We start from the raw sequence: 26373 nt of genomic DNA, 5'->3' as shown, positions 1-26373 counted from the left end.
CAACCCTATAAACCTTGGATCTCTGTTTTCTCTATTATACATGCAAATATTAACTATTCCAAGGTTTCATCCTAACTAGCATATTATGAAGCACCTATACTACAAAGTTCTAGTTAGATGACATACCTTTTGATGTAGCTTGATGTCTTCAAGCTTTCAGAGCTTAGCCCCAATAGTGTGGAAGCCTCAAATGGAATCACAAATCACCAAAACACCTTGGAAGAACTTGAGAGAATATGTATGCACACTAAAATCGGCCCACTCTTATTTTCACACACTTGTGCCAATTTTGTAAGCCAAGGACCCCTTTATATATTATGGAGGATTATGGTTACATCCATGTAAACCCTAATACCCATGACCTTTCATTTACATAGGATCCATGGGTTAAAAGCTCCATGGACCATCCATGAAAGCTTAGCCCAACCTAAATGAACTTGGCCCATTCCATATATATAAGAGTTCATATTTAATTAGTTCTTTTTGATCACTTAATTAATTCTAAATTAATTCTTGATCAATACTAATTAAATAATATGATTCCATATTAATATATTAGAACTTATAATATATTAATATAAATCATAAATATACTATTCTCAAAAGACTATCCATATAAATTGTGCCGGTGAAGTGCAACCCAAATGGACCATGCCGGGTCGAGTCAAGTACATACCAAATATAGTTATGGACTTAGACATTAATCCAACAGTTTTGTTGTTGGGCCGAGAGAGGTAGAAGGAAGAAAAGAAGTTGGGCCTTTTTGTGCTTAAGTCCATAATATGGCCCATTTAAATGATTTTCGGCCCAATTGGTCTTTGGAGATGGCTCACGGCCCAAAATAAATCAAGGAATGAGTTTTATGGCCCATTAGGGCTATTTAGATTTGTTATGGCCCAATAAGGCCCATTGAATATAACCTAGTTTATTTTAGGCTTATAAGGCCCAAAATATTAAGTTTCATGCATATGGGTCCAATTAGGGCCCATTTAAGAGTTCTAAGTCCAAAATAGTCAAATTGGAAGCTTATTGGTCCATTAGGCCCAATAAGAAAATCCTAATCCAAAAATTAACTTAAATCGGGATTTTTAGAGTTTCCAATCTTTGTTGACTATTTGAATGCTTGAATAGGAATTTTGTTGTCATTGATTTAATCACAATACATGTTTTCAAGTTTTAACTACAATGTCACTCTTTGTTAAGTGTTTACAGCGTATCAGAATTCCTAGCTGTGACAGAGGTACACTTTTCTTCAGAACCATCTCCAACACTTTCTCCATCACATTCGCTTTCACATTCGTAACCCTTGAGACTCTCAGATATTACCACTGATCTAGTTTTTATTTTTCTTGAGATTTCTATATTATCCTGTCACTTAAATTATTCCAAAGCATACTTGTTATTATGACTATACTGGTCAGACAAGTACTTCTTCCGAACGTTCGGACTCATGTTGAGTTTTGGAGTTTAGTTGAAGATGAAGCCAACCTATGAGCCTAATGAAAAAAATCATTTCACTGTTTCTCAACAAACAGATGATCGTAATTCAACGGGATACCACACAGACACTTTTTAGTCTCTCTTGACTCCGAAGGAAGAGATCGTTGCCCGGGATCCAACTGTTTTCATGTCGATTTATTGACATCACAGATTTCCAGATATTATTTGTTTTATTTCTTTATCTATTGGCATACTCTTGCACAAAAATCCTTGTGATTTTCCAAAAGTCTGATTCTTAATACTAATGGTTGCTTTCACATCCGAGAATAGGTTATGGCGAGTTGTTACGAAAGTGCAGAACTGAAGCAACGATTTTTAAGGGATAAGACTTCAAAATTTGGGCGTGTGTTTTTCAAAAGTCCTGACATCAAGCCTTGTCAGTTACGGGAAAATGAAACGTCACCAACTGCTTTCTCTCTCCAATACAGACGTATAAAAGGGAAAATCGTCGATTGATTTCTTTTACCGCTTCTAAAGATTTTGAAAACTCTCCGGCGCAAAAACCTTGATACTCTTCATCTTCTTCTCAACTGCATCCATGTCTTCCTCCACAGAAACTCCATCTGCTGCTGAACAGACTGCATCGTCAATGCTTCTAAACACCAAAGCCAACCAAAATCTCATTCTTGACCTGGATTCATCCAAGTATGATGTGGTTCTCCAACCAATGATTGAATGTCTCCATCACCTCTTCGGTGGCTCCTGCCCTAACAATGGCAGCGCACGTTCCATTGGTCCTTTTGTCTGAGGCTTTTTCGACTGCACGTCATCAACAAAGTGAGGCTCAGATTACCTTCGAGGTAGGTTCCATAAAAAAACTCTATTTCCAAGGCCCGATTCAGCCGTCTGCTAGGGTTTTCTCAATCAAGGTATCTGGTTGATCCGAAATCAATCTCCTCATCTGCATTTGTGGACATGTTTTACCAAATGGGGTAACTGGGCAACCTAGCCTTTCTTTCCAAGTTCAAGAAGCCTAACCTTCCTCCAATGTGGAATGGTCTTTTTACCCTTTTGTTCAAAAGCTTCTCAGAAAGGGTCACAGGGTCGGATAGTGCTAGTAAGCTTTTTTGCACCATCATCTATGGAGTATACTCTGGCATTAGCCTGGACTATGGGTCTATTCCTTGGGATCAACTAGTTTAGAGTACTCTTTCCTCTACAAGGCACTCGAAATTTTCTTATGCTCGATTTTGGTCTATCGTTGTTCAGAGGGCTATCACTCGTCACAACATTCCGGTGACAACAAGTTCGGTTATTGCTGTTATTCCTATCTACCACACCTCGAACATCATTCTGTCTGATCGCTCCAAGTTAACCTTCGCTGACTCTATTCCGGAGACTATGCTAAACTATGTTCCAGCAGAAAACGAATTGATAAACGAGTATCGCAAGAAGCCTACATCTAGTCCTCGACCTCTAACACCTGAGATGCAAAAGACTTTGGAAGAAGCAAACAAGTCTAAAAAGGGAGGTAAACGTAAGGCGATGGTTGGTCCCTCTAATTCCGCTCTAACTCCGAAAAAGAAAGTCAAACAGGCCGCTCGAAAGCCAAGGTCGCCTACTCCTGTTGCTGAGGGAGATTCGGATTCTCACACAATTTCAGACGTTCGTAGCACTGAGCAAGTCCAGCACGAACCTGAAGATACAGCTGCGACTTCGCAACCGATGGTCTCACAACCATCTGCTACTGAGACCAATCCAGAGGTAACTTTTTCCATGCCCACCTCTGTTCCTTTAACAGAAGATTTCTTTCATGGATTTACTCCTCCATCTTCTCCGAATCAAACTCCTACTCAAACCACCACTCCAATTACCATTGCTCCATGTCCGAACATCTTTGTTGGATTTTCGCAGCCACAAGTCTCTGTTCTACAATCTACTCCATTTTTCACAGATTCTACAGCAACAACCACTACTACACCACCAGTAACTATCAACGTATCTGATACATGGGCAGGTGCTTCTGGTGTCACTGTTGGTCCTGATTTCTCTCCCATCTATCCTCTAAGAACAGATGATCCTGATGCGGTGTTCGATGATGACCAGGATTATTTCCAAGGCTTTCACTATAGCTCATTCAACGTCCAACCAACTAGTGATGACGAAGATGCGCCTATAACGAAGGGGCAATTCAAAGCCCTCAATGATAAATTGGATACTCTCATTGAGTCTTCCAAATCTTCGTCAAGTACTGAATACTCCTACAATTCTGTCAAAGTGTTAATCGAAACATTCACAAAGGAACATGCAACACGTCTTGATGCATCTACAAAAGCTGTGGCAAATTCTGAGAAGACAGTTCGTGATGTGACCGAAAAAGTCGATAAACTACTGTCTGATGTCAAACGGTTTATGGAAGACTTCCGAACTTCTTCGGAACGAAAGATAACTGCTGCGAACAAGGCAATTACGACCCTTGGTACAACTCTCCAATCCGAGAAAGACGCTCTTTCCAAGGTTCGTACTGGCATCCAGACTGATAATGCAGAGCTGCAAACGTCGATCTCTTCCAAGACTGAAAAGCTTCAAGCAGATCATGCTACTGAGAAGGCTCTCATGGATAAGGTTGCCATCAAAACTGAAAAAGTGAAAGTTGTTTCCGCCCACCTTTCTCATGCCAACAAGGAGATCCAAGAGCTTAAGTCTGAAAAAGTTGTTGTCAAAAGTGTTGTCACCGATGTTAATCAGTATTTGCGAAATCTCATCGAGACTCGTGATTCAACGCTCACAGTCTCTGTTCGACAGTATCTAGCTAACAAACTCTGACCAGTATTCTCAATGCTCAATCGAATAGAAGGTGTTTCGGCATTGGGTACTCTTCTGAAACAAGGGGGAAGCGAAGAAGGCATCTAGTGTGGAAATCAAGAAACCAGCTGGTGGCAATGAAGAGCATGAACAAAAGCTGAAACTAAAAGATCCGAAGGATAATGAAGCTTCGGGATCGAAAGGAAAAGGAAAGTTGGTTGATGATGATGAGGAAGAAGAAGATCAATCAGAAGAAGCGTAACTGAAAAGAAAGAAATGTGACCAAGAGCTGGATGAAGCTCAGCGTGTCACAAAAGAAGCCGAAGAAGCTGAAAAAAGAAGCTCGTGAAGCCCAAGTTACTCTGAAAACTCAAAGGCTTCTATTCCCTGCTTGGTCTATGGAAAGGGTTCTGAATGAGGCAATAGATAATCCGAATGTATATTGGTTGGAGCTAGTTACTTCGTTTGAATTAGAAAACACTTTGGATTCGCAGCTTGACTTTCCAATAACTCCGAAAGCTTTCTTGTTTAGAAGATTTGACAGGGTTACGAGTGCACCTGATTCGGACAACGATGTTCATTAGGTGCTTATTGCGTTTTACCTCAAACACAGAAAGCCTCAATACCAAACCTGAAGTTCTAAGAAGATTACTGCTGTGAAAGTCTTTGACCCAATTGAAACAGAAACCTTCGTCAATGATCGGTTCAAGGTTGCTCAAGGGGCTCGGAGTTCTGTGTTTGAATTTACTCTCGCTGATTTGCCCTGCCTTAAACCATTTTACTGGATTTCCCTGTTGCATCTATTGCTGAAGGATGAACAGAATTTCGAACCTATGTTGCACATCTCAAAAGAATGTTGGTTTCTTACATCCAAGAAGTTGGTAAGATGGATGTGGAGATTGTGACTGTTCTTCGAAAGAAACCTACAGTGCTGCTCAAAGAGCCTCCAAAAGATCTCAACAAGATGAAACTGGGACAAATCCGGAAGGACAACTGGAGCATGGCGTTCCAGATAAGAGAAAGGGCTGGTGCGAACTTTCAAAGATGTTGCTTCTTTCTGCCTGATAAGCATCTTTACTCCACTTTGTGCCTGTAATATGTTTTGGAATTAGCAAGTGGTCACAAAGGGAATGATGTTGCTGACAAGAAGGGTTTTGCTGATATGATTAAGTGGTATATCATTGTTCGCAAAACTTTGCTTGGTCTGATGTCGTTGCTCTTCAAAGTTCAAAAGCGCAAACTACATTGAAGAATTTGCCTTCCTTATTTGACAGAAAGGGGAGATTGTTGGGTTATTTATTAGATTGTGTCAAATTTAGTGTGTATATAGTTAGCCTTTTTACGGATTCGGCCTGTCCATCCGTCTTTATGATACTAGGGTTAGGCTTTAAATACTGCATGCATGTATTGTATTAGGGTTAATCGTTTTGGTGATTCCCTACAGTGCCTTTACAGAGAAGTTCTTCATCGACCTCTTCCAAGGAATAAATTATTAATCATTCGGCACAACTTCAATCACTGTTCTTACTGTTTTTGATTCATATACCAGTTTAGAATCTACCGATCTATTCTTTATTGTTCTAACAGGGCACGGTCATATGAAGTGAAAAGGTTACAACATATAATGTACGCGTGCATCATATTACATAATATGATTTTAGTTGATAAAGAAAGAGTGATATGTTGATACGATAAAAATGAAGTTTTTCCAAACGTCAAAGGAGTAGCTATTTGTACTTAAGAGTACAGGGCAAATAGAAGAGAATTACATGATCACGACATTCATCACTCCCTTTGTGTAGATTTGGTAGAGCACATTTATAAGGCTCGTGTACAACCCCAAACAGAGTATTGGCACAATGATTTGTTTAACGAATCCGATAAAGATTCAGATATGTTCGTTGAGGATTCAAATGACTATGACGAGTATGAAAGTGTCGAGGACGACGATTCAGAGTAACGTAGTTTTTTTAAATATAGCTTGTGTTTTTTTAATCTTGGTTGTTTTCTAGGTTTTTTAAAATCTTGATTGTTTTTTATGTATTTTTTATGTAACAAAGTATTTTTATTTTAATTATTTTTAAGTTTATTAATCATATTTAAGGAATTATATTTATTTTTTGAATTATAAAGCTTAAAATTAAATTATTTTTTATTTAAAAACTAAAACAAAAGTGAAAAATGATCATTTCCTACATTTTTATTTGTGAAATATAAGAGTAAGCGGAGTGGCTTGCCCGCCAGCGTCACCAACCTCGCTAGAACACCGCCCCCTAGCCCTCGCTGGGGGTCGCCACCGGAGACGTGCTAAACCTTTGGCGAGAAGAGAGAGATGGTGAGGAATGAATTTGATTGGTGGGAGTGGGGTTTGACCGAATTAAATTTTATAGTTTTGTTTTGAAAAAGCCCTACCGCGTCTCCAGTCCGATCGTAGTTACCCTCGGAATTAATGTCATCGCATGGCACAGAGGAAGCATTTGCAGGATTGGCAATGGAGAATTGGATGAAAGGAGTATCACCAATGAAGAATTGACGGTCACTGAGATGGATGTGCAGGAACGAATTCAAATTTCCCAGAATTTCCCAGAATTTGGATAATGTGTTGGGAGTAAGTCTTTCACCTTTGTTATTCTTAATGATCTTTCTGGTTTTGATCTTGAGAACCATTCTCAATCTTTAAAGTTTTATTCTGTTTTCCAGTCTTGTTCATAGACTCTTCTGTTTTCCAGTTTTAAAAAAACTGTTCAGATCATTAAGCTTTAGATTTGCTTCCATGGCTATGGCTATATGCTGTTATTTTCCTGTGCACACCAGGTGTTCGATCATTTTCCTCTGTGAGAATATCACCGTGTAATTCAAATCAAAGCTATTCAAAATGCCTGAAATTGGTTGTAACAAAATACTAAGATTAGGAATTAGAGATGCTCCATGTGATCATGTCTGGTGGCTTCTGTTATATGGATTCAAAGAAACATTTAATCTGCTATAGATGCTCATGTCTTAATTACCTCTATTTTGATTTGATTAATAGGCACTTGTTGATGCTCCTGACATGGTAAGAGGCCAAATGAACTTCAAGAGGTTAACACTTACAAACATCAAGATTGACATCAATAGAGTTCCAAAGAAGAAAACCGTTGTTGCTGCTTTAGAAGCTGCAGGTAAGTTTTAAATTGTTTGGACTTCTATCATTATTACTTGAATGCTTTTATTTGTGCTTATAGCCTTTGTCTAATAACTTAACAAGTGCTTTTCATGTCAGTTTGATAGCTGGGTATTTTGACCAATAACTTAACAAATGCTTTACAGGAAGAAGCTAAATCTGTCGGGCAGCTGCGTAATGTTAGGCGGACTAATCTCCTTGGTTGCTACTGTGAAGATGATGAGAGGCTACTTGTGGCTGAGTACATGCTCAGTCACATCCTATGAAGTGGGAAATGAGGTTAAGAGTTGTGCTACATCTTGCAAAAGCTCTTGAATATTGTACAAGTAAAGGTCTTGCTCTTTATCATGACATATAAATATTGTGGATTTTGGTCGTGAGGAATTTTTTTTTTAGTTCACACGTAGTGGTTTCATTTTTCATATCTAATATCTTGAGATCTTGACTTTGTAATCTGTATTGTTATGCTATGTTAATGATTTGAAATGTGTGGCATTGTTCTTAGATATACAATCAAATTTGAATGTTCTTGCATGATTGGTATTTGGTTTCATTCCAAAAAAAAAAAAAAAAAAATGGAGCTACCGTATTTCTTTCAAATTTAACAAAAGAGTAATTTATTTGAATGTTGGTTGATTTATAAAGTAATTTAATTAAATTAAAAAAAGAAATATAAATTAAAAAAAAAATGGAGCTACCGTATTTCTTTCAAATTTAACAAAAGAGTAATTTATTCTGTTTGTTTGATTACCACTCCCTACCAAATGCTAAGATTAAATGCTAAATGGTAAAAAATGTGGTGGCACTCCAAAATCTAACATGACAAGGTGTTAAGAGTATTACCACTCCTCTTAGCCTAAGTGATTGAAAAGTTGACGTGACATTCAAAATGTGAGAGGTGAAAGATGGATACCCTCTCTGAGCTAAGTGTTTGGATTTAATGTTGGATGTGAGGAAGGGGTGTGGATTAAAAGGTATGTTTTTATTTCCTGCTACCCCATTTTATTTCTCTAAGCTATATTTTTTAATTATAAGGTAAAAGTCAAGTCCACTTCAACATCTTTGTCTGCAAAATTGTACAATCAACACTACCTGAGGTAACCAGAAAACCTGTTATAAATAGAAAAAGTGCAAAAATTAAACAAAATATTCGGCTTTGACAACCTAAAATATCCAAAATGGTAAAACTGAATATTTCCTGAAAACTTAAAGACTTTTATGACATTAACCTTAAAAACATAAACTTATACTCAAACATATAAATTTGTGTCGTTGAAATGGACTAACTATTTAATCACCATTAAAACAATTGATCTTGTGTCCATTAATAATGGAGTAATTTAACAAAAGTCTTGTATTAATTGAGTATCGCACAAACATTTATAATTTAACAATCCTAAACTTGACAATTTACTTACAGTAGAGTTTATGCACTAGCAAAGAAGCAACTCATTTAGGAACCAAAAAAATACAAACTTCACGTTTATGATTTCATTTAGGGCTCTGGTTCACCTCTTCTTGTTAAAAATGATATTCAAATTATACTAAACTAGATTATGACCCGCGTTAAACGCGGGGAAACGCATAAATAAAATATAAATGTATATAGATATTGCAGAATAATTAAAAAAATATGGTTATTGGTATTATTGAAATGTATATAAAATACATTGAAATCGGTAAATATATATAGTCGTTGAAGGACCTCTTTGTAGACAATATTTTTTTATTAGTTGAACGATCTTCCTCGTCACAAAGTAACTTCAAAACTTTTTTACTTGTGACACGGGAAACAACCATGTGCGAAAACGGGTCTACGCAAGTATATCCAACATTTGACAATGTATTTCAAAATACATTGTTATTTATGGCTATATTGTAAAATATAATTGTTTATTTCAAAAAATAGTAACTTATTTATGTTCATTGGAAATGAACCACATAAACCCCCCACAATATTAAATATAAAGAAACTCTAACCAATAAATATAAAAATAGTTATGTTTGCTCGATTTAGTTATTGCTCGTGACTCGTTGAAAATGTCAAAATACATAATTGGCACACAACTTACTTGTTATTATGATACAAATTAAACAATTTAAACACATGAGGATGCATTTTTATTTTATTTTATGATAATGATAAAATAATGGAAAAAAGAATGCTTACTTCATGACATATGTGGACGTTTGAGTAATGTCTATGGTCTTAACTGTTGAGTATTCATATGTTTTAGATATAGCTATTAAATGGTTATTCAAGATAAATTAAAAGTTCATTGCTATTTCTTGCTGGTTTAGAAGTATGTTTCGACCATTTTTGCATCAGATAAAAAACATATAGGTTCTTTTAGTATTACTGCAATCCTACTTTCATATAAATTTATTTTTTTGCATCAGACCAAACTCGGTGTTTTTTAGCATTATAATCATCCTATATTATACATTCTTGATAGTTTTGAAAAGTTTGTTGCAATTTCTTATTTCTTTTTGAAAGTTCGTTGCTATTTCTTTTTGCTTTTAGAAATAAGTTTTAGATAATTTTTTTGTATCAAACAAAATTTGAAGGTTATTTTAGCATTATTACCATCGTATATGTTCCATTTCATTTTTATTATTTGAATATGGTTTTTGTAGTTCAAAACTGATACGAATACAAAAATACTGACTATATATTAACCGGCTCTCTATAATGTATAATTAAAAATCAAGACAATGTAATCATAATTTATTGATGTTAGTTAAAATGTAATTTATTTGGAGAAGATGTTCATTTTTGGTTATTTATTTGGGAAGCATAATATGTATTCTGCATTACAAGTGCTTACCTTTTGAATTTAGCATTTGTTACTTTAGAATTTTAGTTTGGTTTGACATAGCCATGATCATCCCATATTTAATACTTTGCTCTTCTTACACCTTTACTACCTGCTGACTTGCATTCATTAAATCAAGATTTAACACTATTTTTAAAACAAATATAGACAATAAACTTTCAAACTCAATGAATACGCTAAAAAAGACATGAGACTTGCCTTTTGTAAGATCAATAATACCAAATTGTACCACTTTCTGCAAAATAATGTAAGAACCGAAGAAAACCTGATTGCCAAATATCTAATATCATTATTTAAGTCATAACCCGTTATATACCGAAAAATTGAAAATTTTCAACCAAAAGTCTGTTACATGCCATCAAAGTTGAAAAAATATCCTTTAAAGTTAGATGAGGGTATTAATTTAAAAAAATCGTCTTTCACTTTTTGTTGGATGTATTTTTTGATGACAGGAACAATTATCAGGCCAGACATAATCCGTAAAACTCATCCTAGCCAAATCATAGATCGCTTAATCAACAAAATAGAATACCATTGTCATAGATGGTAATCCAGTTAGAACATCTTTTTCTAAAAGATCAAGAAATTAACAATTTATTAGAATCTTATCACGTTGATAAAAGTCATAACAAAATGCAATAGATTGAATCGATAGTTTACAATAAATATAAAAAATGAAGCCCTAGATAGAAAAACCTAAGGAGGAGACAAAAAAAAGCACGTAACACTACAAAGTTGCAAACAACAAAAACACGTGATGCTAAAAATCTAGAAAAAAAATAAAACCAAAATTTATACCAGATTGTGAGGTGAGCGTAGAGAACTTATGTCAGATTCTTTGAAACATTTCGTCAAACACCTAAGGTGCATGTTCTAATAACCCATCTTTTGAATGTAACATGACAAAAAAAAATCCAATGTTATAGGAAAGTATAGGAAATGAACTAAATTAACATGTATTTAGATTATGCAAATTATTTTGAACAATTTTCCTTCAAAAATATACTTATTATTGTTTCATACCTACATACAAAGTTTAATAAAAAAAATGTTAATTGTAATTATGCAATTTGATTCTACCATATAAATACGACCACATAGAAAATTTAAGAATCAAACAAAAAATTTGTCTATAATATCGTAAATTTGATATTCAATGAAATAAGATCATTCATAATTTAGATTCTAACTTCTTAGCCTACTTTTGATATGGTTCATGTATTAATATTTAGAGAAACCGGTAGATAAGGATGTTGATATTAAGTGTTGTATATTGTTGTTACCGTTAAAAAACTAAGTTTTATTTTAAAATTAAAAGTTTTTTTATGGTAAGTATGTTGCTACAATTTGTAAAATAAAATCACATGGCTATTGCAGTTTGTAGAGGTTGTTGAGGATCGAGTCCAAGTTAATAGGTTAAGCATTTAATATGAAAAGTTATACATTATTGTTTTGTTTGACTTAATCTAGACTGAATGATGTAATGTGTTAAGCAAAAAAAAACCTTATGTAATGTTTTATGAGATTTCAAAAATAGAAACATAATTTTATTAGTCATAGAAAGCAATCATTGAATGGTTGTATTTACAGTATAGAAATATATACAAATTAGAATAATTATAGTTTAACCCTTTCTAGATTAATTTGTTTATAAAATTCATCCCCTTAATAGTGAATAAAAGATAAATTAAAAGAGACATTTACAACATGAAAAAATCACAACATGTTACTGTTAAAAATGGTATAAAATGTACTTTAAAAGTACATTCCTAAAAATGGTATGATATGAAGTTAGTATAGTCGACAATAAGGTCAGAAACAGTAACCAAGTTGAGATAATCAAACAAACAGAAATAGTAGCAACAACCGATTTGATCCATTTTTAAATTAAATTACTGATTTACCTTCTGATGAACATTGTCCATACTAAATTAATGATTTAGCCTTCGGAGAAAAAATGGAAGTATCATGCATAAAGAATCATTTTAGTACACATGTCATCTCAATATCTATTGTTGACTTTCTTTTCCAGCCCAATGCTTTTCTAGTTTCCTAAGTCGAATTACCTTTTTGCCTTTATATTTCCTTACTTAAAGGTTTCATGCATCTAATTTGCAATCAAATTAAAATAAATCATATAAATTAAGGATTTTATTGATACCTTCAAAAGGTAAATTCGAATCTTCCTTCTTTATTCTATCCCAAATAAAATTACATTTCTGCCCTTAAACCCTAAAATCATACTTATCATTTAAAAAAAATCCATCCAACAATATCAATAACCTTTAGTTATGATTTCAATTTAAAGTTAGAAATGTTGTAATTCAACCATCATATTAGGATATTAATTTACATTCAAACACTAAAAAAATATATCTTTATTCCTATTATACCTTATCCTCCATTTTCCATTAGTATTACCATATATTTATCTTAACAAATTATTTGAGTTCTATATCAAGATTGCAATCCTTATAACTTAACCAACAATTTAAGATATTATATACAATCAAAAACAGTAACCATGTTGATATAATCAAACAAACAAAAATAGTAACAACTTATGATTTGATCAATGTTTAAATTAAATTACTGATTTACCATTCTGATAAACATTGTACATACTAAATTAATGATTTACTCTTCGGATAAAAAATGGAAGTATCATGCTAAACGAATACACAAAAAAATTGATTACAATGAACAGGAAAATGGGTAGGATGCCTTTGTCATTCCATCAAAGTACTTTGTTATATTGTATTTTAACTGGTTTCCATCAAAGTACATTATTATTTTTTCTGGATTAAAGGTATGTAATATATTTTCCTATTTATTTGAAAAGTTTTAGAAAAGTAGTTAACCGATTTCATGTAATTTGTGACAAAGAAAATCGAAATATATGAATACATATATTTGATACAGGAACAAAAAAATTAATCAAAAAAAATATAAAAAAGTGAAAGAAGGTACTGACCTTCTAGTGCACAAAAAAGAAGGTTTGAAGCAGAGAATGACGATGAAAGTTCTAAATAATAAGAATGATGTTGTAGAAGAAGGTTTAAAGAAAAGCAACGATTGAAAATAAGTATGAGCCGTTGATTCAAAGATGAATCATATATGTATGTGATAATTTGAATCTGATTTTTTTGATATTAATGGTTTCCTAATAAAATGGATTTTATATTAATGGTTTACTAATATAAACGGATTTGTATTAATAGTTGATATTTAATGCTTTAATTGAAATGGTTTTTAGTAATATGTTTTTAAAGTTGACCATTTTAAAACCTTGATAATCGAAAACTCAAGATTTGAAATTTGGGAAGCTTTTATTAGAATTAAATACGTTGAAATACGGATTTAAGTTAATTTTGTGGAAAGCTCTTATTGGAATAAAGTACATTACATTTGAGGAAGATGATGTCAGCAATTTGATCTAAGGTTGGAAAACATAGGATTGAAATACAATCAAGGGCCCAGATTGTTTAAGATGATGTCATAAAATTTTTGTTTTAATATATAATTATATACTAAAGATAACATAATTATTAATATGCTTATTTAATGACTTTTTTTAAAAAAGAAAAAAAATTCGGGTTTGAATTTTGAAGCGAAAAGCTATAAATAAGGGAGTTATATTATGAACAATATTAATTAGGGTTAATGATGACATAGATCGTCAAAAAATATCTTGAAGGAGATGCATGCTTCAGTTTGTAGAGATTTGTGTGAAGCCAAAACAGAGGTGTGATAATTGAAGATGCAAGGAAGAGGCAATACACAAATTCTAAGAATATATGAGCAAAAAGGAACCATCTTATGGTGCTACATTCTGTTATGAACACACAAAGCATCAATCGAAGCACAACCATTGACATAAGGCCGAAGAGTATTAGGAAATTATGGTTTAAGAGAAAAAAACATAGGAGAAAGATGGGGCGGTTATTCATGTAATTATGTTTGAAATGTAATTGCTAAATTTAAAGATTCTATCATTAAATGTTTGGATTATATTTTGGAAAGATGATGTCAGCAATTAGATGTAAGGGTGGAAATCATAGGATTGAAATACATTCAAGGGCCCTGATTGTTTCATTGATGAATTTAGGGTTCTCTTTTAATAATATTTAGAGATTAGATTAAAAACTATATACATATGAAACAAAAATCAAGCGGTCATTGGGATTAATGGCAATGAATCACAAGCAACGAAATTTCCAATTAAAAGTAACAAAACTAACTTATTTATTTATTTTTTTATATTTTTATATTTTGGATATCGGACGCATATCGGACAATCTCAAAATATCCAAAAGTGATCAAAATCACTATCTGAATTGGTATCCAAATCCGAAAAAACAAATATCTATACTTCGGATATCTAAAATTTTGGATAATTTTAATTTGATTTTTTGGATTTAGGTATTTCTGAAAACCTCTATTTTCGAGAATCGACTTAACAAACTGAAATATTTAACAGAGGAAGCCAAAATAACCAATGTGATATCTTTAACCATAGAAACTCAACATTTTTAAATGTGGAACAATACTATAACCTTTTCGAAGTTTCATACATGATCTTCAAACCATAATAAAAAATTGGACCAAAAACTTGACTGTAACCTTTTACTAAATATAGGGACTAAATCTGTAATTTAAAAATATCAAAGTTTCATATAGGGCCCAGGCTAGAGATTATGCTTGTCAAAGTCAAAATTTAATAAGAAGGTTGCTGTTTGACTTTTAAAAAGTCAGTATTTTTCAAATGGAGTTAGTGGAATCTCTTTTCTTCGTAAAGAGGGATATTTGGCCAAAATTAAGAAGCACGATTTGTTGAGGATGAAATCCGGTGGCCTGAGAACTCACCATGCATGCAACTCGATGAAGCCAAAACTTCCGATACAAAACCAATCATATTAAATCAAATAGAATGGAAGCTTCTATTACTTTCCGAAGACAATCGGAAACTTCCATTTCCATTGATGCGCTGAGAAATTCTCATCATTTGAAAACGGCACATGCTGACCCTTCAGAGAATCTATCCAGGTTTGTTTCATCGAATCATTCCTGTATATTGAATATTCATTGATTCACCAATCACCTCCTCTTCAATTTTTTAATTTGTTAGTAACACATCAAATTACCCATCTCATCTGAAAATCATGAATTACTACTTATATCAAACACTTAATCTGAGGCTAATTAGTTATTGGTGTGGTAAATTCACCACCGAAGTGATAGCTGTTAATTGAGGGAAAACGCTGATGTAATTTGACCAGAATTTACAAGTCTGATTCACGTTTCTTCTAGTTTAAGAGATGAAATTTCAGACGTATGAATGCCGTGTTTTGACCAACTTCTATGGCAACTAGATAGCTACAAAATTGATTTCTGTTTCAGGGTTTTTTCGTAGAAGAATTAATCCAAATGTTTATGTAGCGTTACACGAAATAAATGAAAATCGGTGAAGCTTCCACGAATCACCATCTTAGTTTTCATCGCCGTCAATCCCGCGTTGTTTCTCGATATATAATGCTACCAACTTACCAAGTCATATTCGTTATCTGATTCAGTATTCACTATAAATAAGGGTTTTCAGTTCAGATTCGAGGGATTTTCGTTCAAATCATTCACAACTTGATTTCGAGAAATTGTTTTCTGAAGAACAATACATCTGAACTTTACAGATTAATCGATGGGAGGCAAGAATTCAAGGGAAGAGGCAGCGAGATATAGACATTCGTCATCGTTCCAATCAACTTCATCATTTTCTAGTTATCCTCCTCAACCATCTTATTCTCTTCCGCCTCAAGGAGATCAAAATTACCCTTTTCAGGATCCGAATCCACAACAATATACTTCTCTTCCAATCTATACACCACAGAAGAAGCTTGATAAAAGATATTCAAGAATTGCTGATAGTTACAACTCTTTGGAACAGGTAATTAACAATCTAACATCACCTTTTGTTCTTTCTGTTGATAGCTTTTCTTGTTATGTTGTTAGAATGAGGAATTTACTTTATTTGCAGGTGACAGAGGCTCTATCACATGCAGGACTTGAGTCTTCTAATCTCATTGTTGGCATTGATTTCACCAAAAGCAATGAGTGGACAGGTAGTTACTTTGTAATTCTTGATTTCATGTTCATGTTGCTTTTTGAATTCCATCAATGGAAGTGAATTAAACTTTAAACATGCTAACATTGGATCATGTAAATAGGTTCAAGATCTTACAACAGAAAAAGCTTGCATCACATTGGAGATGATTTAAATCCCTATGAACATGCCATATCCATCATTGGGAAAACTTTAGCTGCTTTTGATGAGGATAACTTGATTCCTTGTTATGGATTTGGAGATGGTATAGCTTATAATAGTTAATAGCTCTTTATTCTTTATAATTGTGTTGAAAAATTTAAATATTAAGAGTGATCATAATTTTTTTTTTCAGCAACAACACATGATCAAGATGTTTTCAGCTTTTATCCTGAAGATAGTTTTTGTAATGGATTTGAAGATGTGTTGAGTAGATACAGAGAAATTGTCCCTCATCTTAAGCTTTCAGGTTCTAAATCTAATTTGCTTCTTTTCAGCTTAATGTTTATTTTTTCATCATAAAATTGAACTTTTTTTCTTTTTGTCATGTAGGTCCCACATCTTTTGCCCCTGTCATTGAACAAGCTATGACAATTGTTGAACAAAGTGGGGGCCAATACCATGTACTATTAATCATTGCTGATGGGCAGGTTGGTAATTTCGGTCAATATTAATCATACTTTCTAGGATATGGAGGGCATTCACGTCTTTTTCATTGACAAAAGATTGAGAGTGGGTCCCTATCCCACCTTTTTATGCATGGGACAAAAAAGTACAATTTTTGTCCCATTGATATATCCAATATATACCAAATACAGTATAACCTGTTTTTTCTGTGACATAAGTCGTGTGAAATGAATTGCTCATAAATTACATCCAAGTAGTAATTTTTATAAAACTTATTTATATTTATAGGTAACAAGAAGTGTGGATACCGAGCGAGGTCATTTGAGTCCACAAGAACAAAAAACTGTAGACGCCATAGTCGAAGCAAGGTAATTTTCTAATTTTCTACAACTTTTATCAATTAAAAATATGTTAAATACAAGTTTTTTGTGTGCTTATATTCTAAACTACAATTTCATTTTTAACAGCAAGCTTCCACTCTCTATAGTATTAGTCGGGGTAGGAGACGGTCCGTGGGACATGATGAAGGAATTTGACGATAATATCCCTGACCGTGACTTTGATAATTTCCAAGTAACCATAAATTCTACCTTCAATATAATTTCCATGGTGTCATCCCTTATTATATTATACGTTTTCTAATGTTATTATTATTTTTTTTATATTAGTTTGTGAATTTCACGGAAATCATGTCGAAAAACACGCCTCAAATCCGAAAAGAGACAGAATTTGCTCTTTCAGCATTGATGGAAATCCCTTCTCAATATAAAGCAACAATCGAATTAAATTTACTTGGGTACGTCACATTCCCTTCCTTCCTTATGACACAAATCAGGACATGACAGAACAGAGGACATGACAGAACAGAACAGACTGCACTGCGTTTGACATGCATTGGGATTAAGACAGACTAAGGATGTGTTTGGCGCGCCACAGCTAGCTTATTTTTTGAGTATTTTTAAATTGTCATGTTTGGCAAGCCAAAAAGTAGCTGATAAGCTAGCTGTTTAAAAAGCTACTTTTAGTAGCTTTTTTAAAATTTTCCGAATATACCCTTAATTAAGTTTTTTAAAAAAATGTCCTTCTATATCATTTTATATCTTTCAGCTAGCTTATCAACTAGTTTTTACCGAACATCATTTTTCGTCAGCTAGCTTATAAGCTAACAGTTAGATTTTCAGTTAGGCTATGTTTGGCGTACTAGCTGAAAAGTTAGCTGTTAGCTGAAAAACTAGCTGATAGCTGAAAAGCTAGCTGTTAAATTAAAAACTAACTGATAAAAAATATAGTTTGGTAAAACTAACTAAAAATCTAGCTGAAAAATATAAAATTTCTTAAAAGGACATTTAAAAGAATACGTTTCTATATTTAATTAAGGGGTATATTTGGAAAATATTAAAAAAGCTCCTAAAAAGCTTGTGTAAGTAGCTTTTTAAAAAGCTAGTTTATAAGCTAGCTTATAAGCTACTTTTTGGCTTGCCAAACATGACAACTTAAAAAAAGCTCGAAAAATAAGCTAGCTGTGGCACGCCAAACACGGCCTTAATCAGCTAGCAGCTAGCTTTTCAGCTAGTCTGCCAAACATAGCCTAAGACCAATGTCAATGATACGAATTTAAATTTTTGTCCCACCCACTGTGCAAAATAGACGTAAATGCCCTTTTAATCCTCATCATCGAAAATAGTCCTGTCTAATTTTGATTTTTGTTTTGGGATTTGCAGTAGTCGCAAAGATATAGGAATGTCCTGTCGGAGGATTGCCCTTCCGCCACCTATTCGTTCACCATCAACTTACAACAACATATCAAAACCATTTAATTCAATGAGTTTTCAAAAGGGGTCAATGTCACAATCATCTTATTATGGTCAAACTAGTCAACATCACGTATTGGAATCAATTTCAAAATCTACATATGACAACCAGGTAAATATTTTTGTTTTTGCAACATTTTTCTATAATCACATGGCATTTAATATTTATAGCAAGTGATTTTGATTTTGTGATTATTTATTTATAGGTATGCCCGATTTGCCTTGCTAACGCAAAGGACATGGCCTTCGGGTGTGGACATCAGGTATATTAATTTTATTTCATTTTTATTTTACTTTAAATGAATATTGATTTTGTGGAAATTTTATATTAATTTTATGATTATTTTGATTTGACAGACATGTCACGAGTGTGGGGAAACGCTTCAGTTGTGCCCGATTTGTAGGAAATCAATCCAAACTAGAATAAAGCTCTATTAAGTACAAGTCACCATTCTTTGATGTTTATTTATTTATTTTTTTCATTCTTGGTGAGTCATTTAGGGTTTTATTTGGTGATTTTAAGGAAAAAATGGTGTAAATGAAGTGATAATTTTTTTGTTTGTACATGTTCAATGATTTGTTAATTTCATTTTTATAGGTTGTGTAAGATAAATGAGAGATTATTGGACTGTTGTCGAGTGATTAATTTTCTTTTATGATTTGACAAAGTTGGAATATATGGTAAAACTTAAGGTACATAATTTTAAATATAATTTTGAGTAAATTACACGATTGGTCCCTATGGTTTAGAGTAATTTGTACGGTTGGTCCCTAACTTATTTTTTTAACTCGGAAGGTCCCTGCTGTTTGTTTTTGTTACGTGTTTGGTCCCTGTCTTACCTAAAACGACTAGTTTTCTCTTGATTTTTTAATTTATTTAAATAAACACACCCTAACCCCACCCCCCTCACTTTACTGTATCTATCTCACCATTTTTTCCTATTTAAATAATAGTTTTTTTTAGGTAAGACAGTAACCAAACGTGTAACAAAAACAAACAGTAGGGACCAAGTGTGTAACAAAAACAACCAGTAGGGACCTTCCGAGTTAAAAAAATAAGTTAGGGACCAAACACACAAATTATCCCAAATCATAGGGACTATTCGTGTAATTTACTGTATAATTTTAATTTTATGTTACAAAACTTGTATAGAAAATGTGAATATTGTTGTTTTAAGCATATATCATATATTTGATAATGGTATTATTTTTATAAGGTATCAAGTTAGAAAAAAAATGCTATATAAAATTTTGTTTTATTTTTAATATTTAATAAGATAGATTAATTGGTCAAAAAAATAAAAGAATTTAAAATATGAAATATGATTTACGGGGATAAATAATAGTTCTGTTAAATAGAGGGCATAAAGAATAAGTGTCACACAAAACCATATATATATTTCCAAACTTAAAAGGAGAATCAAACATATTGTGATATTTGTCTATCAATTCACGGATATGTTTTTCTGACAAAAGCATACATGTAACTTAGTGTGTCATTTATATCAGGAATTAATATTACCATCTTCCTTATGAAACGATTATCAATGTTATCATAAACCCACAATTTTGACTTGAAGATTGTACCAGGCATCAGTGAGAATTTTTTTTTTAACACTGTTATAGTAAAACGCCTCATTGTACTGTTGTACTACCGAAAACAAACAAGAAAACATAAAGATCAATAATAATAATAATAATAATAATAATAATAATAATAATAAGCCTAAGGCATGTGTTTTACATATTTTTCTTCAAACAAATTCAACATGGACGAGGCATTTGTGTTCGAAAATAGGCAAAACCCATTTTTCTAAAATGACGAACTTGTGTTTTTTTTCATCAGACATTATATACTCGTAACATGTAGTTGTTATTTGTAAGGATTAATATTGTAACACCTGTAAATTGAGGTAAAAATGTTAATCATATTGGATAGTGATTTGTACACAACACTTTTCAGCTATACACAACAATTTATCATTTAAATGATTATACTTTACAACTATATAAAACATAATTTGTTGTGTATGGCTAAGAATTGTTGTGTACGGATCATCACCCATATTGAAAGTTAAAATATAATGTTTTATCCGTTAAAACAATTAATGTTGCTATATTATAGGAAATTCATTAAACTAACAAAATATAAGTGAGCGTTTTAATGAAAATCACTACTTTTTTTTCAAAGTTGGAAATATGACCACTAAATCCGGAATTTGGCCATTCCAGAGTAGTTAAGTCCATTATGGAGTTGAAGGAGGCTGGTTAAGGATGTTTCTGAAATCTGTTACCATACATTCCGGACTGACATAGTCAATTCCGAAAACAAATAATGTGAAAAAAACAAATCATGTCAAAAAAATCATAGCAAGAAGATGATAAAAGCAAAATGAGGAGGATGATTGAGGATTTCCATTTTTTCTATGTTTATTTATTTTTGTGTCTCTGAAAAGGTAGTAGAAGGGTTGTATTTATACATAGATCCATCGGTGCTCAAAATTACACAATCACAATGGACAATCACATTAAATACAAAGTTTAAGCATTAAACACAAAGATTGTAATAAGCATCCCCATCTAATGTTGTCTTTAGTAAGGTTTTATAATCATCTGAAACCAAAAAACCTTTAATTTCCTTTTTTTTTTGAAAGAGCCAAAGCTCAGCAAACTAAAGACATTCAACCTTTAATTTCCTATTTGGTTTTTTTGAGAAAACCTTTAATTTCCTATTTATATACCCATTCAACCCTTACATTTTGGTAACTAATTAATCATTCATCTATTGTCCATTTTGGACGTGTAATATATTAAACTGAAGGTATCGCAGAGAAGAACACAAATATGTAGACATATTTCCATTTCATAAATGGAGATAATCAAGAAAGAAAGAAAGAACCAGAGTTGTGTTGGCTTTTTGCAGTCCCAAAAATGGAGAAATAAGAAACCGAACACAACCCTGGTTTCTTATTTCTCCATTTTTCGGTTTCTTATTTCTCCATTTTTGGGACTGCAAAAAGCTAACACAACCCTGGTTCTTTCTTTCTTTCTTGATTATCTCCATTTTTTTCAATGTCGGTTTGTTGAGATTAAAAAAACGATTTAACAAGAAACAAACGTTAAAGATTTCAATAGGATCTAGCTGACTAGATAATGTTTCAATAACTCTTATGCTTAAAGAATATCATACCATTAAATTTCTAACAAAAAAATGATATATACACTAAAGTCCCAATATTTTCAACGATTTGACAAAAGAGTTCTAAACTTTATTTTTTTGACAGTAAAGTTGTAATTGACGATTTGACAAAAAGTCCTAAACTTTATTTTTTTGACAAAAAGTCCTAATTACCGGCTAATTGGGAAAAAATGGTAAAAGTGTCAAAAGTTGCCGATAATTTAGACTTTACTGTAAAGAAAATAAAGTTTAGGACTTTCTTGTCAAATCAATGAAAATATTAGGACTTTGTATATGTCCCTAAAAAAATTTATAGCTAAAACCTTTTTCATAAGTACAAATTGCACCAAACTCTTTTTGCCTATTTTATCTTTTTTGCTTCTAGATATTTGTCCTACGGCTTTCATACTGGAGTTGACAGAGGACTCCATGCTTAAAACTCAATGAAACGAACACATCAAATCAAAAGAAGAGTTCTATTACTCTTCCAAGACAATCAAAATCTTCCATTGATGTCCTAACAAATTCTTTAACATCATTTGTAAAACACCACATGGTGACGCTTCAGAGAATCCACAGTATCCATCCACTCAACCTTTCTACGAATCATTCATGTAGATTCACTGATTCACCTCAGCTTCTCTTCTAAAACTGTAAATAACAGATTAAGTCCAACTCTTAAATGCTGATGATGATGATGATTACGTTTGTTGTAGGTGTAAGAGATAACACTTCAGACGTACCAATCCCGGGTTTTCACCGATTTCTACGGCAACCAGATAGGTACAAACTTAATTTCTGTTTCAGGTTTATCTGTAAAACAACAAATTCAAACGTTTTCGTAATCACGAACATCGCTGAAGCCTTCTCGATCTCCTTATTAGGTTTTATTTCACTCAAACCCTCTTTCATACTCGTTATAAGATTCAGTCTTTCACTATAAATAAGGGTTTACAAATTACAATTCAGTTTCGAGGGTTTTTTCTTTTCCTTCCAACAATTCACAATTTGGATTCTTAATATCTTAACGATTAATCAATGGGAGGAAAGAATTCGAGGGAAAAAAGAGCGAGATGTGAGCATTCGTCATCGTTTTCAGGTAATCAGTACAGCGGTTATCTTTCTCAACCATATTTCGCTCTTCCGCCACCTGCTACTGCTCCTCCGGCATCTCCTACTAGACCACAGAAGAAGAAGAAGCTTGACAAAAGATATTCAAAAATCGATGATAGTTACACCTCTTTGGAACAGGTAAACATCGATCACCTACGATTTCTCTCATACTTAACAAACAATTCTTCGTATCATTCTTAGAATTAGGGATTTTACTTTTACTTCATCTGCAGGTGACAGAGGCTCTTACACTTGCAGGACTCGAGTCTTCTAACCTCATTGTGGGCATTGATTTCACCAAAAGCAATGAATGGACAGGTAATTAACGATTCTTGAATTCCATCAATGGAAATGAATTAAACTTTAAACATGCTAACATTGGATCATGTAAACAGGTTCAAAATCCTTTTATGGAAAAAGCCTACATCATACTGCAGATCATAGTCTAAATCCCTATGAACATGCCATATCCATCATTGGGAAGACATTAGCAGCTTTTGATGAAGATAACTTGATTCCATGTTACGGATTTGGAGATGGTATATACTTCTTTCAACTACTTTTTATTCTTTGTAATGGTGAGACTATGAGAGATCTTAATTTTTTTTGCTCTCAATTATCAGCAACAACACATGATCAAGATGTGTTCAGCTTTTATCCTGAAGATGGTTTCTGTAATGGATTTGAAGATGTTTTGAGTAGATACAGAGAAATTATCACTCATCTTAAGCTTTCAGGTTCTTAATCTGATTTCATTCTTTGTCATCTTCAATTCTTGTTGATAAAATTAAACTTTTTTTTTTTTTTTTTTTGGTGTAGGTCCCACATCTTTTGCCCCTGTGATTGAACAGGCATTGACAATTGTTGAACAAAGTGGGGGCCAATACCATGTCCTATTAATCATTGCTGATGGGCAGGTTGGTAATTTCGGTCAATAGTGTTTAAAAAACATAAAATTTTGATTTTGATTAAAATCATAAAGTAAGCACCTATTTTAATATTATTATTTAAATTATAGGAATATTATTATTTAAATTATAGGTAACAAGAAGTGTGGATACTGAGAGTGGTCAATTGAGTCTACAAGAACAGAAAACTGTAGACGCCATAGTCAAAGCAAGGTGATTTATCTTAATCCATTAAAAAAAAAAATTGTGTTTTGACATTTATACCCTCGTTATAATAGTACATTGTTGTTTTTGACAGCAAGCTTCCACTCTCTATTGTATTAGTCGGGGTAGGAGACGGGCCGTGGGACATGATGAAGGAATTTGACGATAATATCCCTGCCCGTGACTTCGATAATTTCCAGGTAAAAATTAAAGTTACTTTCAATATAATTTCATGGTGTCATCCCTCTTTATATTATACATTTCTAATTCTAATTTTTTTTTTTTAATATTAGTTTGTGAATTTCACGGAGATCATGTCAAAAAACACGAGTTCAATCCGAAAAGAAACGGATTTTGCTCTTTCAGCATTAATGGAAATCCCTTCTCAATATAAAGCAACAATCGAACTAAATTTACTTGGGTACGTCAACGTCACGTTCCCTTCTTTCCTTATCACACAGATGAGGACAAGACAAAACAGGTTGTACTGTGTTTGACATACATTGGGATTAAGACAGACTAAATTTACTAGGGTAGGTGACATTTCATTTTGGCGTACTGGCTGATAAAAAATGACGTTTGGTAAAAAGTAGCTGGAAGATATAAAATTACATAAAAGGGTATTTAGAAAAAATTTTATTTTTATAATTAATGAAGGTTATATTTGAACAATTTTAAAAAAGCTCCTGAAAAGCTAGTCTAAGTAGCTTTTTAAAAAGTTAAGCTTATAAACAAGTTTTTACGCTACTTTTTGGCTTGCTAAACATGATAACCTAAAAATATCTCTAAAAATAAGTTAGCTTATCAACTTGCTGTTGCGCGCCAAAACACAGCTTTAGTTACATAGTATTTGACAAGACAAGAGCTTTTGGCATGTACTGAGATTGAGATTCATGTCAATAGGACAAAACTCAAAAGTAGTAATGTTTGTCCGACATAAAAAGATGGACTTGTTCATAATCTTTTATATGCTTAAAAGACGTAAATGCCCTTAGTCATCTTTTTAACGAAATTTTTTTTTTTTTTGAATTTGCAGTAGTCGCGTAGGAATGTCATCATGGAGGGCGGCCCTTCCTCCACCAATCCCTCAGGCATCCTCCTCCTCCTACAACACCTCAAAAGCATTGGAGTTGGTTCCTTTTTCTTGTGTATATGGTCAAACTAGTCAACTTCTAATATCAGAATCAATTTCAAGATCTACAAATGATAAAAACGTCAGTTTTTACACAATAATAATTATTATTATTATTATGAAACGCAAGAAATAGCGTTTTTTTTTCTTTTTTTTTAAGTTACTTGGTCATTTCCTCGTATTATCTGATTCTAATTCTGATTATGCAGTTATGCCCCATTTGCCTTACTAACACCAACGACATGGCCTTGGGGTGTGGACATCAGGTATATTTTTTCCTTCGGTTTTATATTTACTTTAAATGTATTTTTTGATTTTGTGAAAATTTCCATTTGTAATATTTTTTATTAATCTTATGATATTTAATCTTTGCAGACATGTCATGAGTGCGGGGAAACTCTTCAATTGTGCCCGATTTGCCGGGACTTGATCCAAACTAGAATAAAACTCCATTAAAAACTAGTTTATTTTAATTTAGCTTCTTTAATTTCATGATTCTTTGCCACCAACAAGGTGTTTTTTGTTCTTTTGGTGAACCATTTTAATTAGGCTTGTTTTATTTGGTGATCTTATTACAAAAACTCGACGTGATTTGATGTAAATGAAGATTTATTTATTTATTTACTTTTTTTTTGCTTACGATAAAATGAATATATATTTATCTTACTTATTTACTTGGTCGTAAGTACAGATCGTGTATTGAAATTTACTAAAATTACCATTATCGTCATTCGTATGATCTATAAAATTCAAGCTATTTGGCAAAACTAGCTGTTAGTTGGAACTTGTAGCTTTTATTTGTTATATGAGAATTAAAAAGACTCGATAATTTAATTTAAAATGGTATAAGTAGTTTTTAGATTTGTGTTTTTTTGTTTAAACCAAAGCTACAAGTTTGTACTTCTAAACGTAGTATTTTGTTTAAATTTAAGTTTTTGTTAAAAGCTAAAAGCTATAAGTTTCCAAAAGCTCATGTCAAAACACGCCCAAAATAAAAGATTTTATGCTAGGCTATTTGGAATACCCTCAACAGAGGGTTTTGTGGTCCAAGGTGGCAA

General features: G+C 32.7%; 2 protein-coding genes and 1 long non-coding RNA gene across 4 annotated transcripts; all 3 read left to right on the top strand.

The window, feature by feature from the left end:
• Positions 1-6463: 6463 nt before the first annotated feature.
• Positions 6464-7894, top strand: LOC145162964 (uncharacterized). The gene is made up of 3 exons (XR_013739469.1): positions 6464-6853; positions 7277-7406; positions 7555-7894. It is a non-coding gene; the product is annotated as an uncharacterized LOC145162964 (long non-coding RNA).
• Positions 7895-15044: 7150 nt separating this feature from the next.
• Positions 15045-19434, top strand: LOC145167224 (E3 ubiquitin-protein ligase RGLG2-like). Of its 2 annotated transcripts, XM_079086350.1 has the most exons (12): positions 15045-15291; positions 15933-16186; positions 16277-16361; positions 16467-16607; positions 16698-16811; positions 16895-16992; positions 17258-17337; positions 17437-17542; positions 17638-17765; positions 18691-18892; positions 18987-19043; positions 19138-19434. In XM_079086350.1, exons 2-12 carry the CDS (start codon positions 15941-15943, stop codon positions 19216-19218), a joined length of 1338 nt encoding a protein of 445 aa, XP_078942476.1. In that variant the 5' UTR covers positions 15045-15291; positions 15933-15940; the 3' UTR covers positions 19219-19434. The 2 variants fall into 2 exon arrangements, with proteins under 2 accessions (XP_078942476.1, XP_078942475.1); XM_079086349.1 differs by lacking the exon at positions 15045-15291 and having other exon boundaries at positions 15658-16186.
• A 2901-nt stretch (positions 19435-22335) lies between these two features.
• On the top strand, positions 22336-25962 carry LOC145167223 (E3 ubiquitin-protein ligase RGLG2-like). Its single transcript, XM_079086348.1, has 13 exons — positions 22336-22572; positions 22675-22842; positions 23058-23209; positions 23305-23389; positions 23467-23610; positions 23695-23808; positions 23891-23988; positions 24113-24192; positions 24278-24383; positions 24477-24604; positions 25220-25397; positions 25525-25581; positions 25691-25962. The coding sequence occupies exons 1-13, from the start codon at positions 22512-22514 to the stop codon at positions 25769-25771; spliced, it is 1452 nt and encodes a 483-aa protein (XP_078942474.1). The 5' UTR covers positions 22336-22511; the 3' UTR covers positions 25772-25962.
• Positions 25963-26373: the final 411 nt, after the last annotated feature.

This window comes from Lactuca virosa, chromosome 3 (assembly GCF_052849685.1).
Source record: "Lactuca virosa cultivar CGN04683 chromosome 3, Lactuca_virosa_CGN04683_v6, whole genome shotgun sequence".
NCBI lineage: Eukaryota > Viridiplantae > Streptophyta > Magnoliopsida > Asterales > Asteraceae > Lactuca > Lactuca virosa.
The sequence above is the reverse complement of the archived record's forward strand: the minus strand, read 5'-3'. Positions and strand labels throughout refer to the sequence as shown.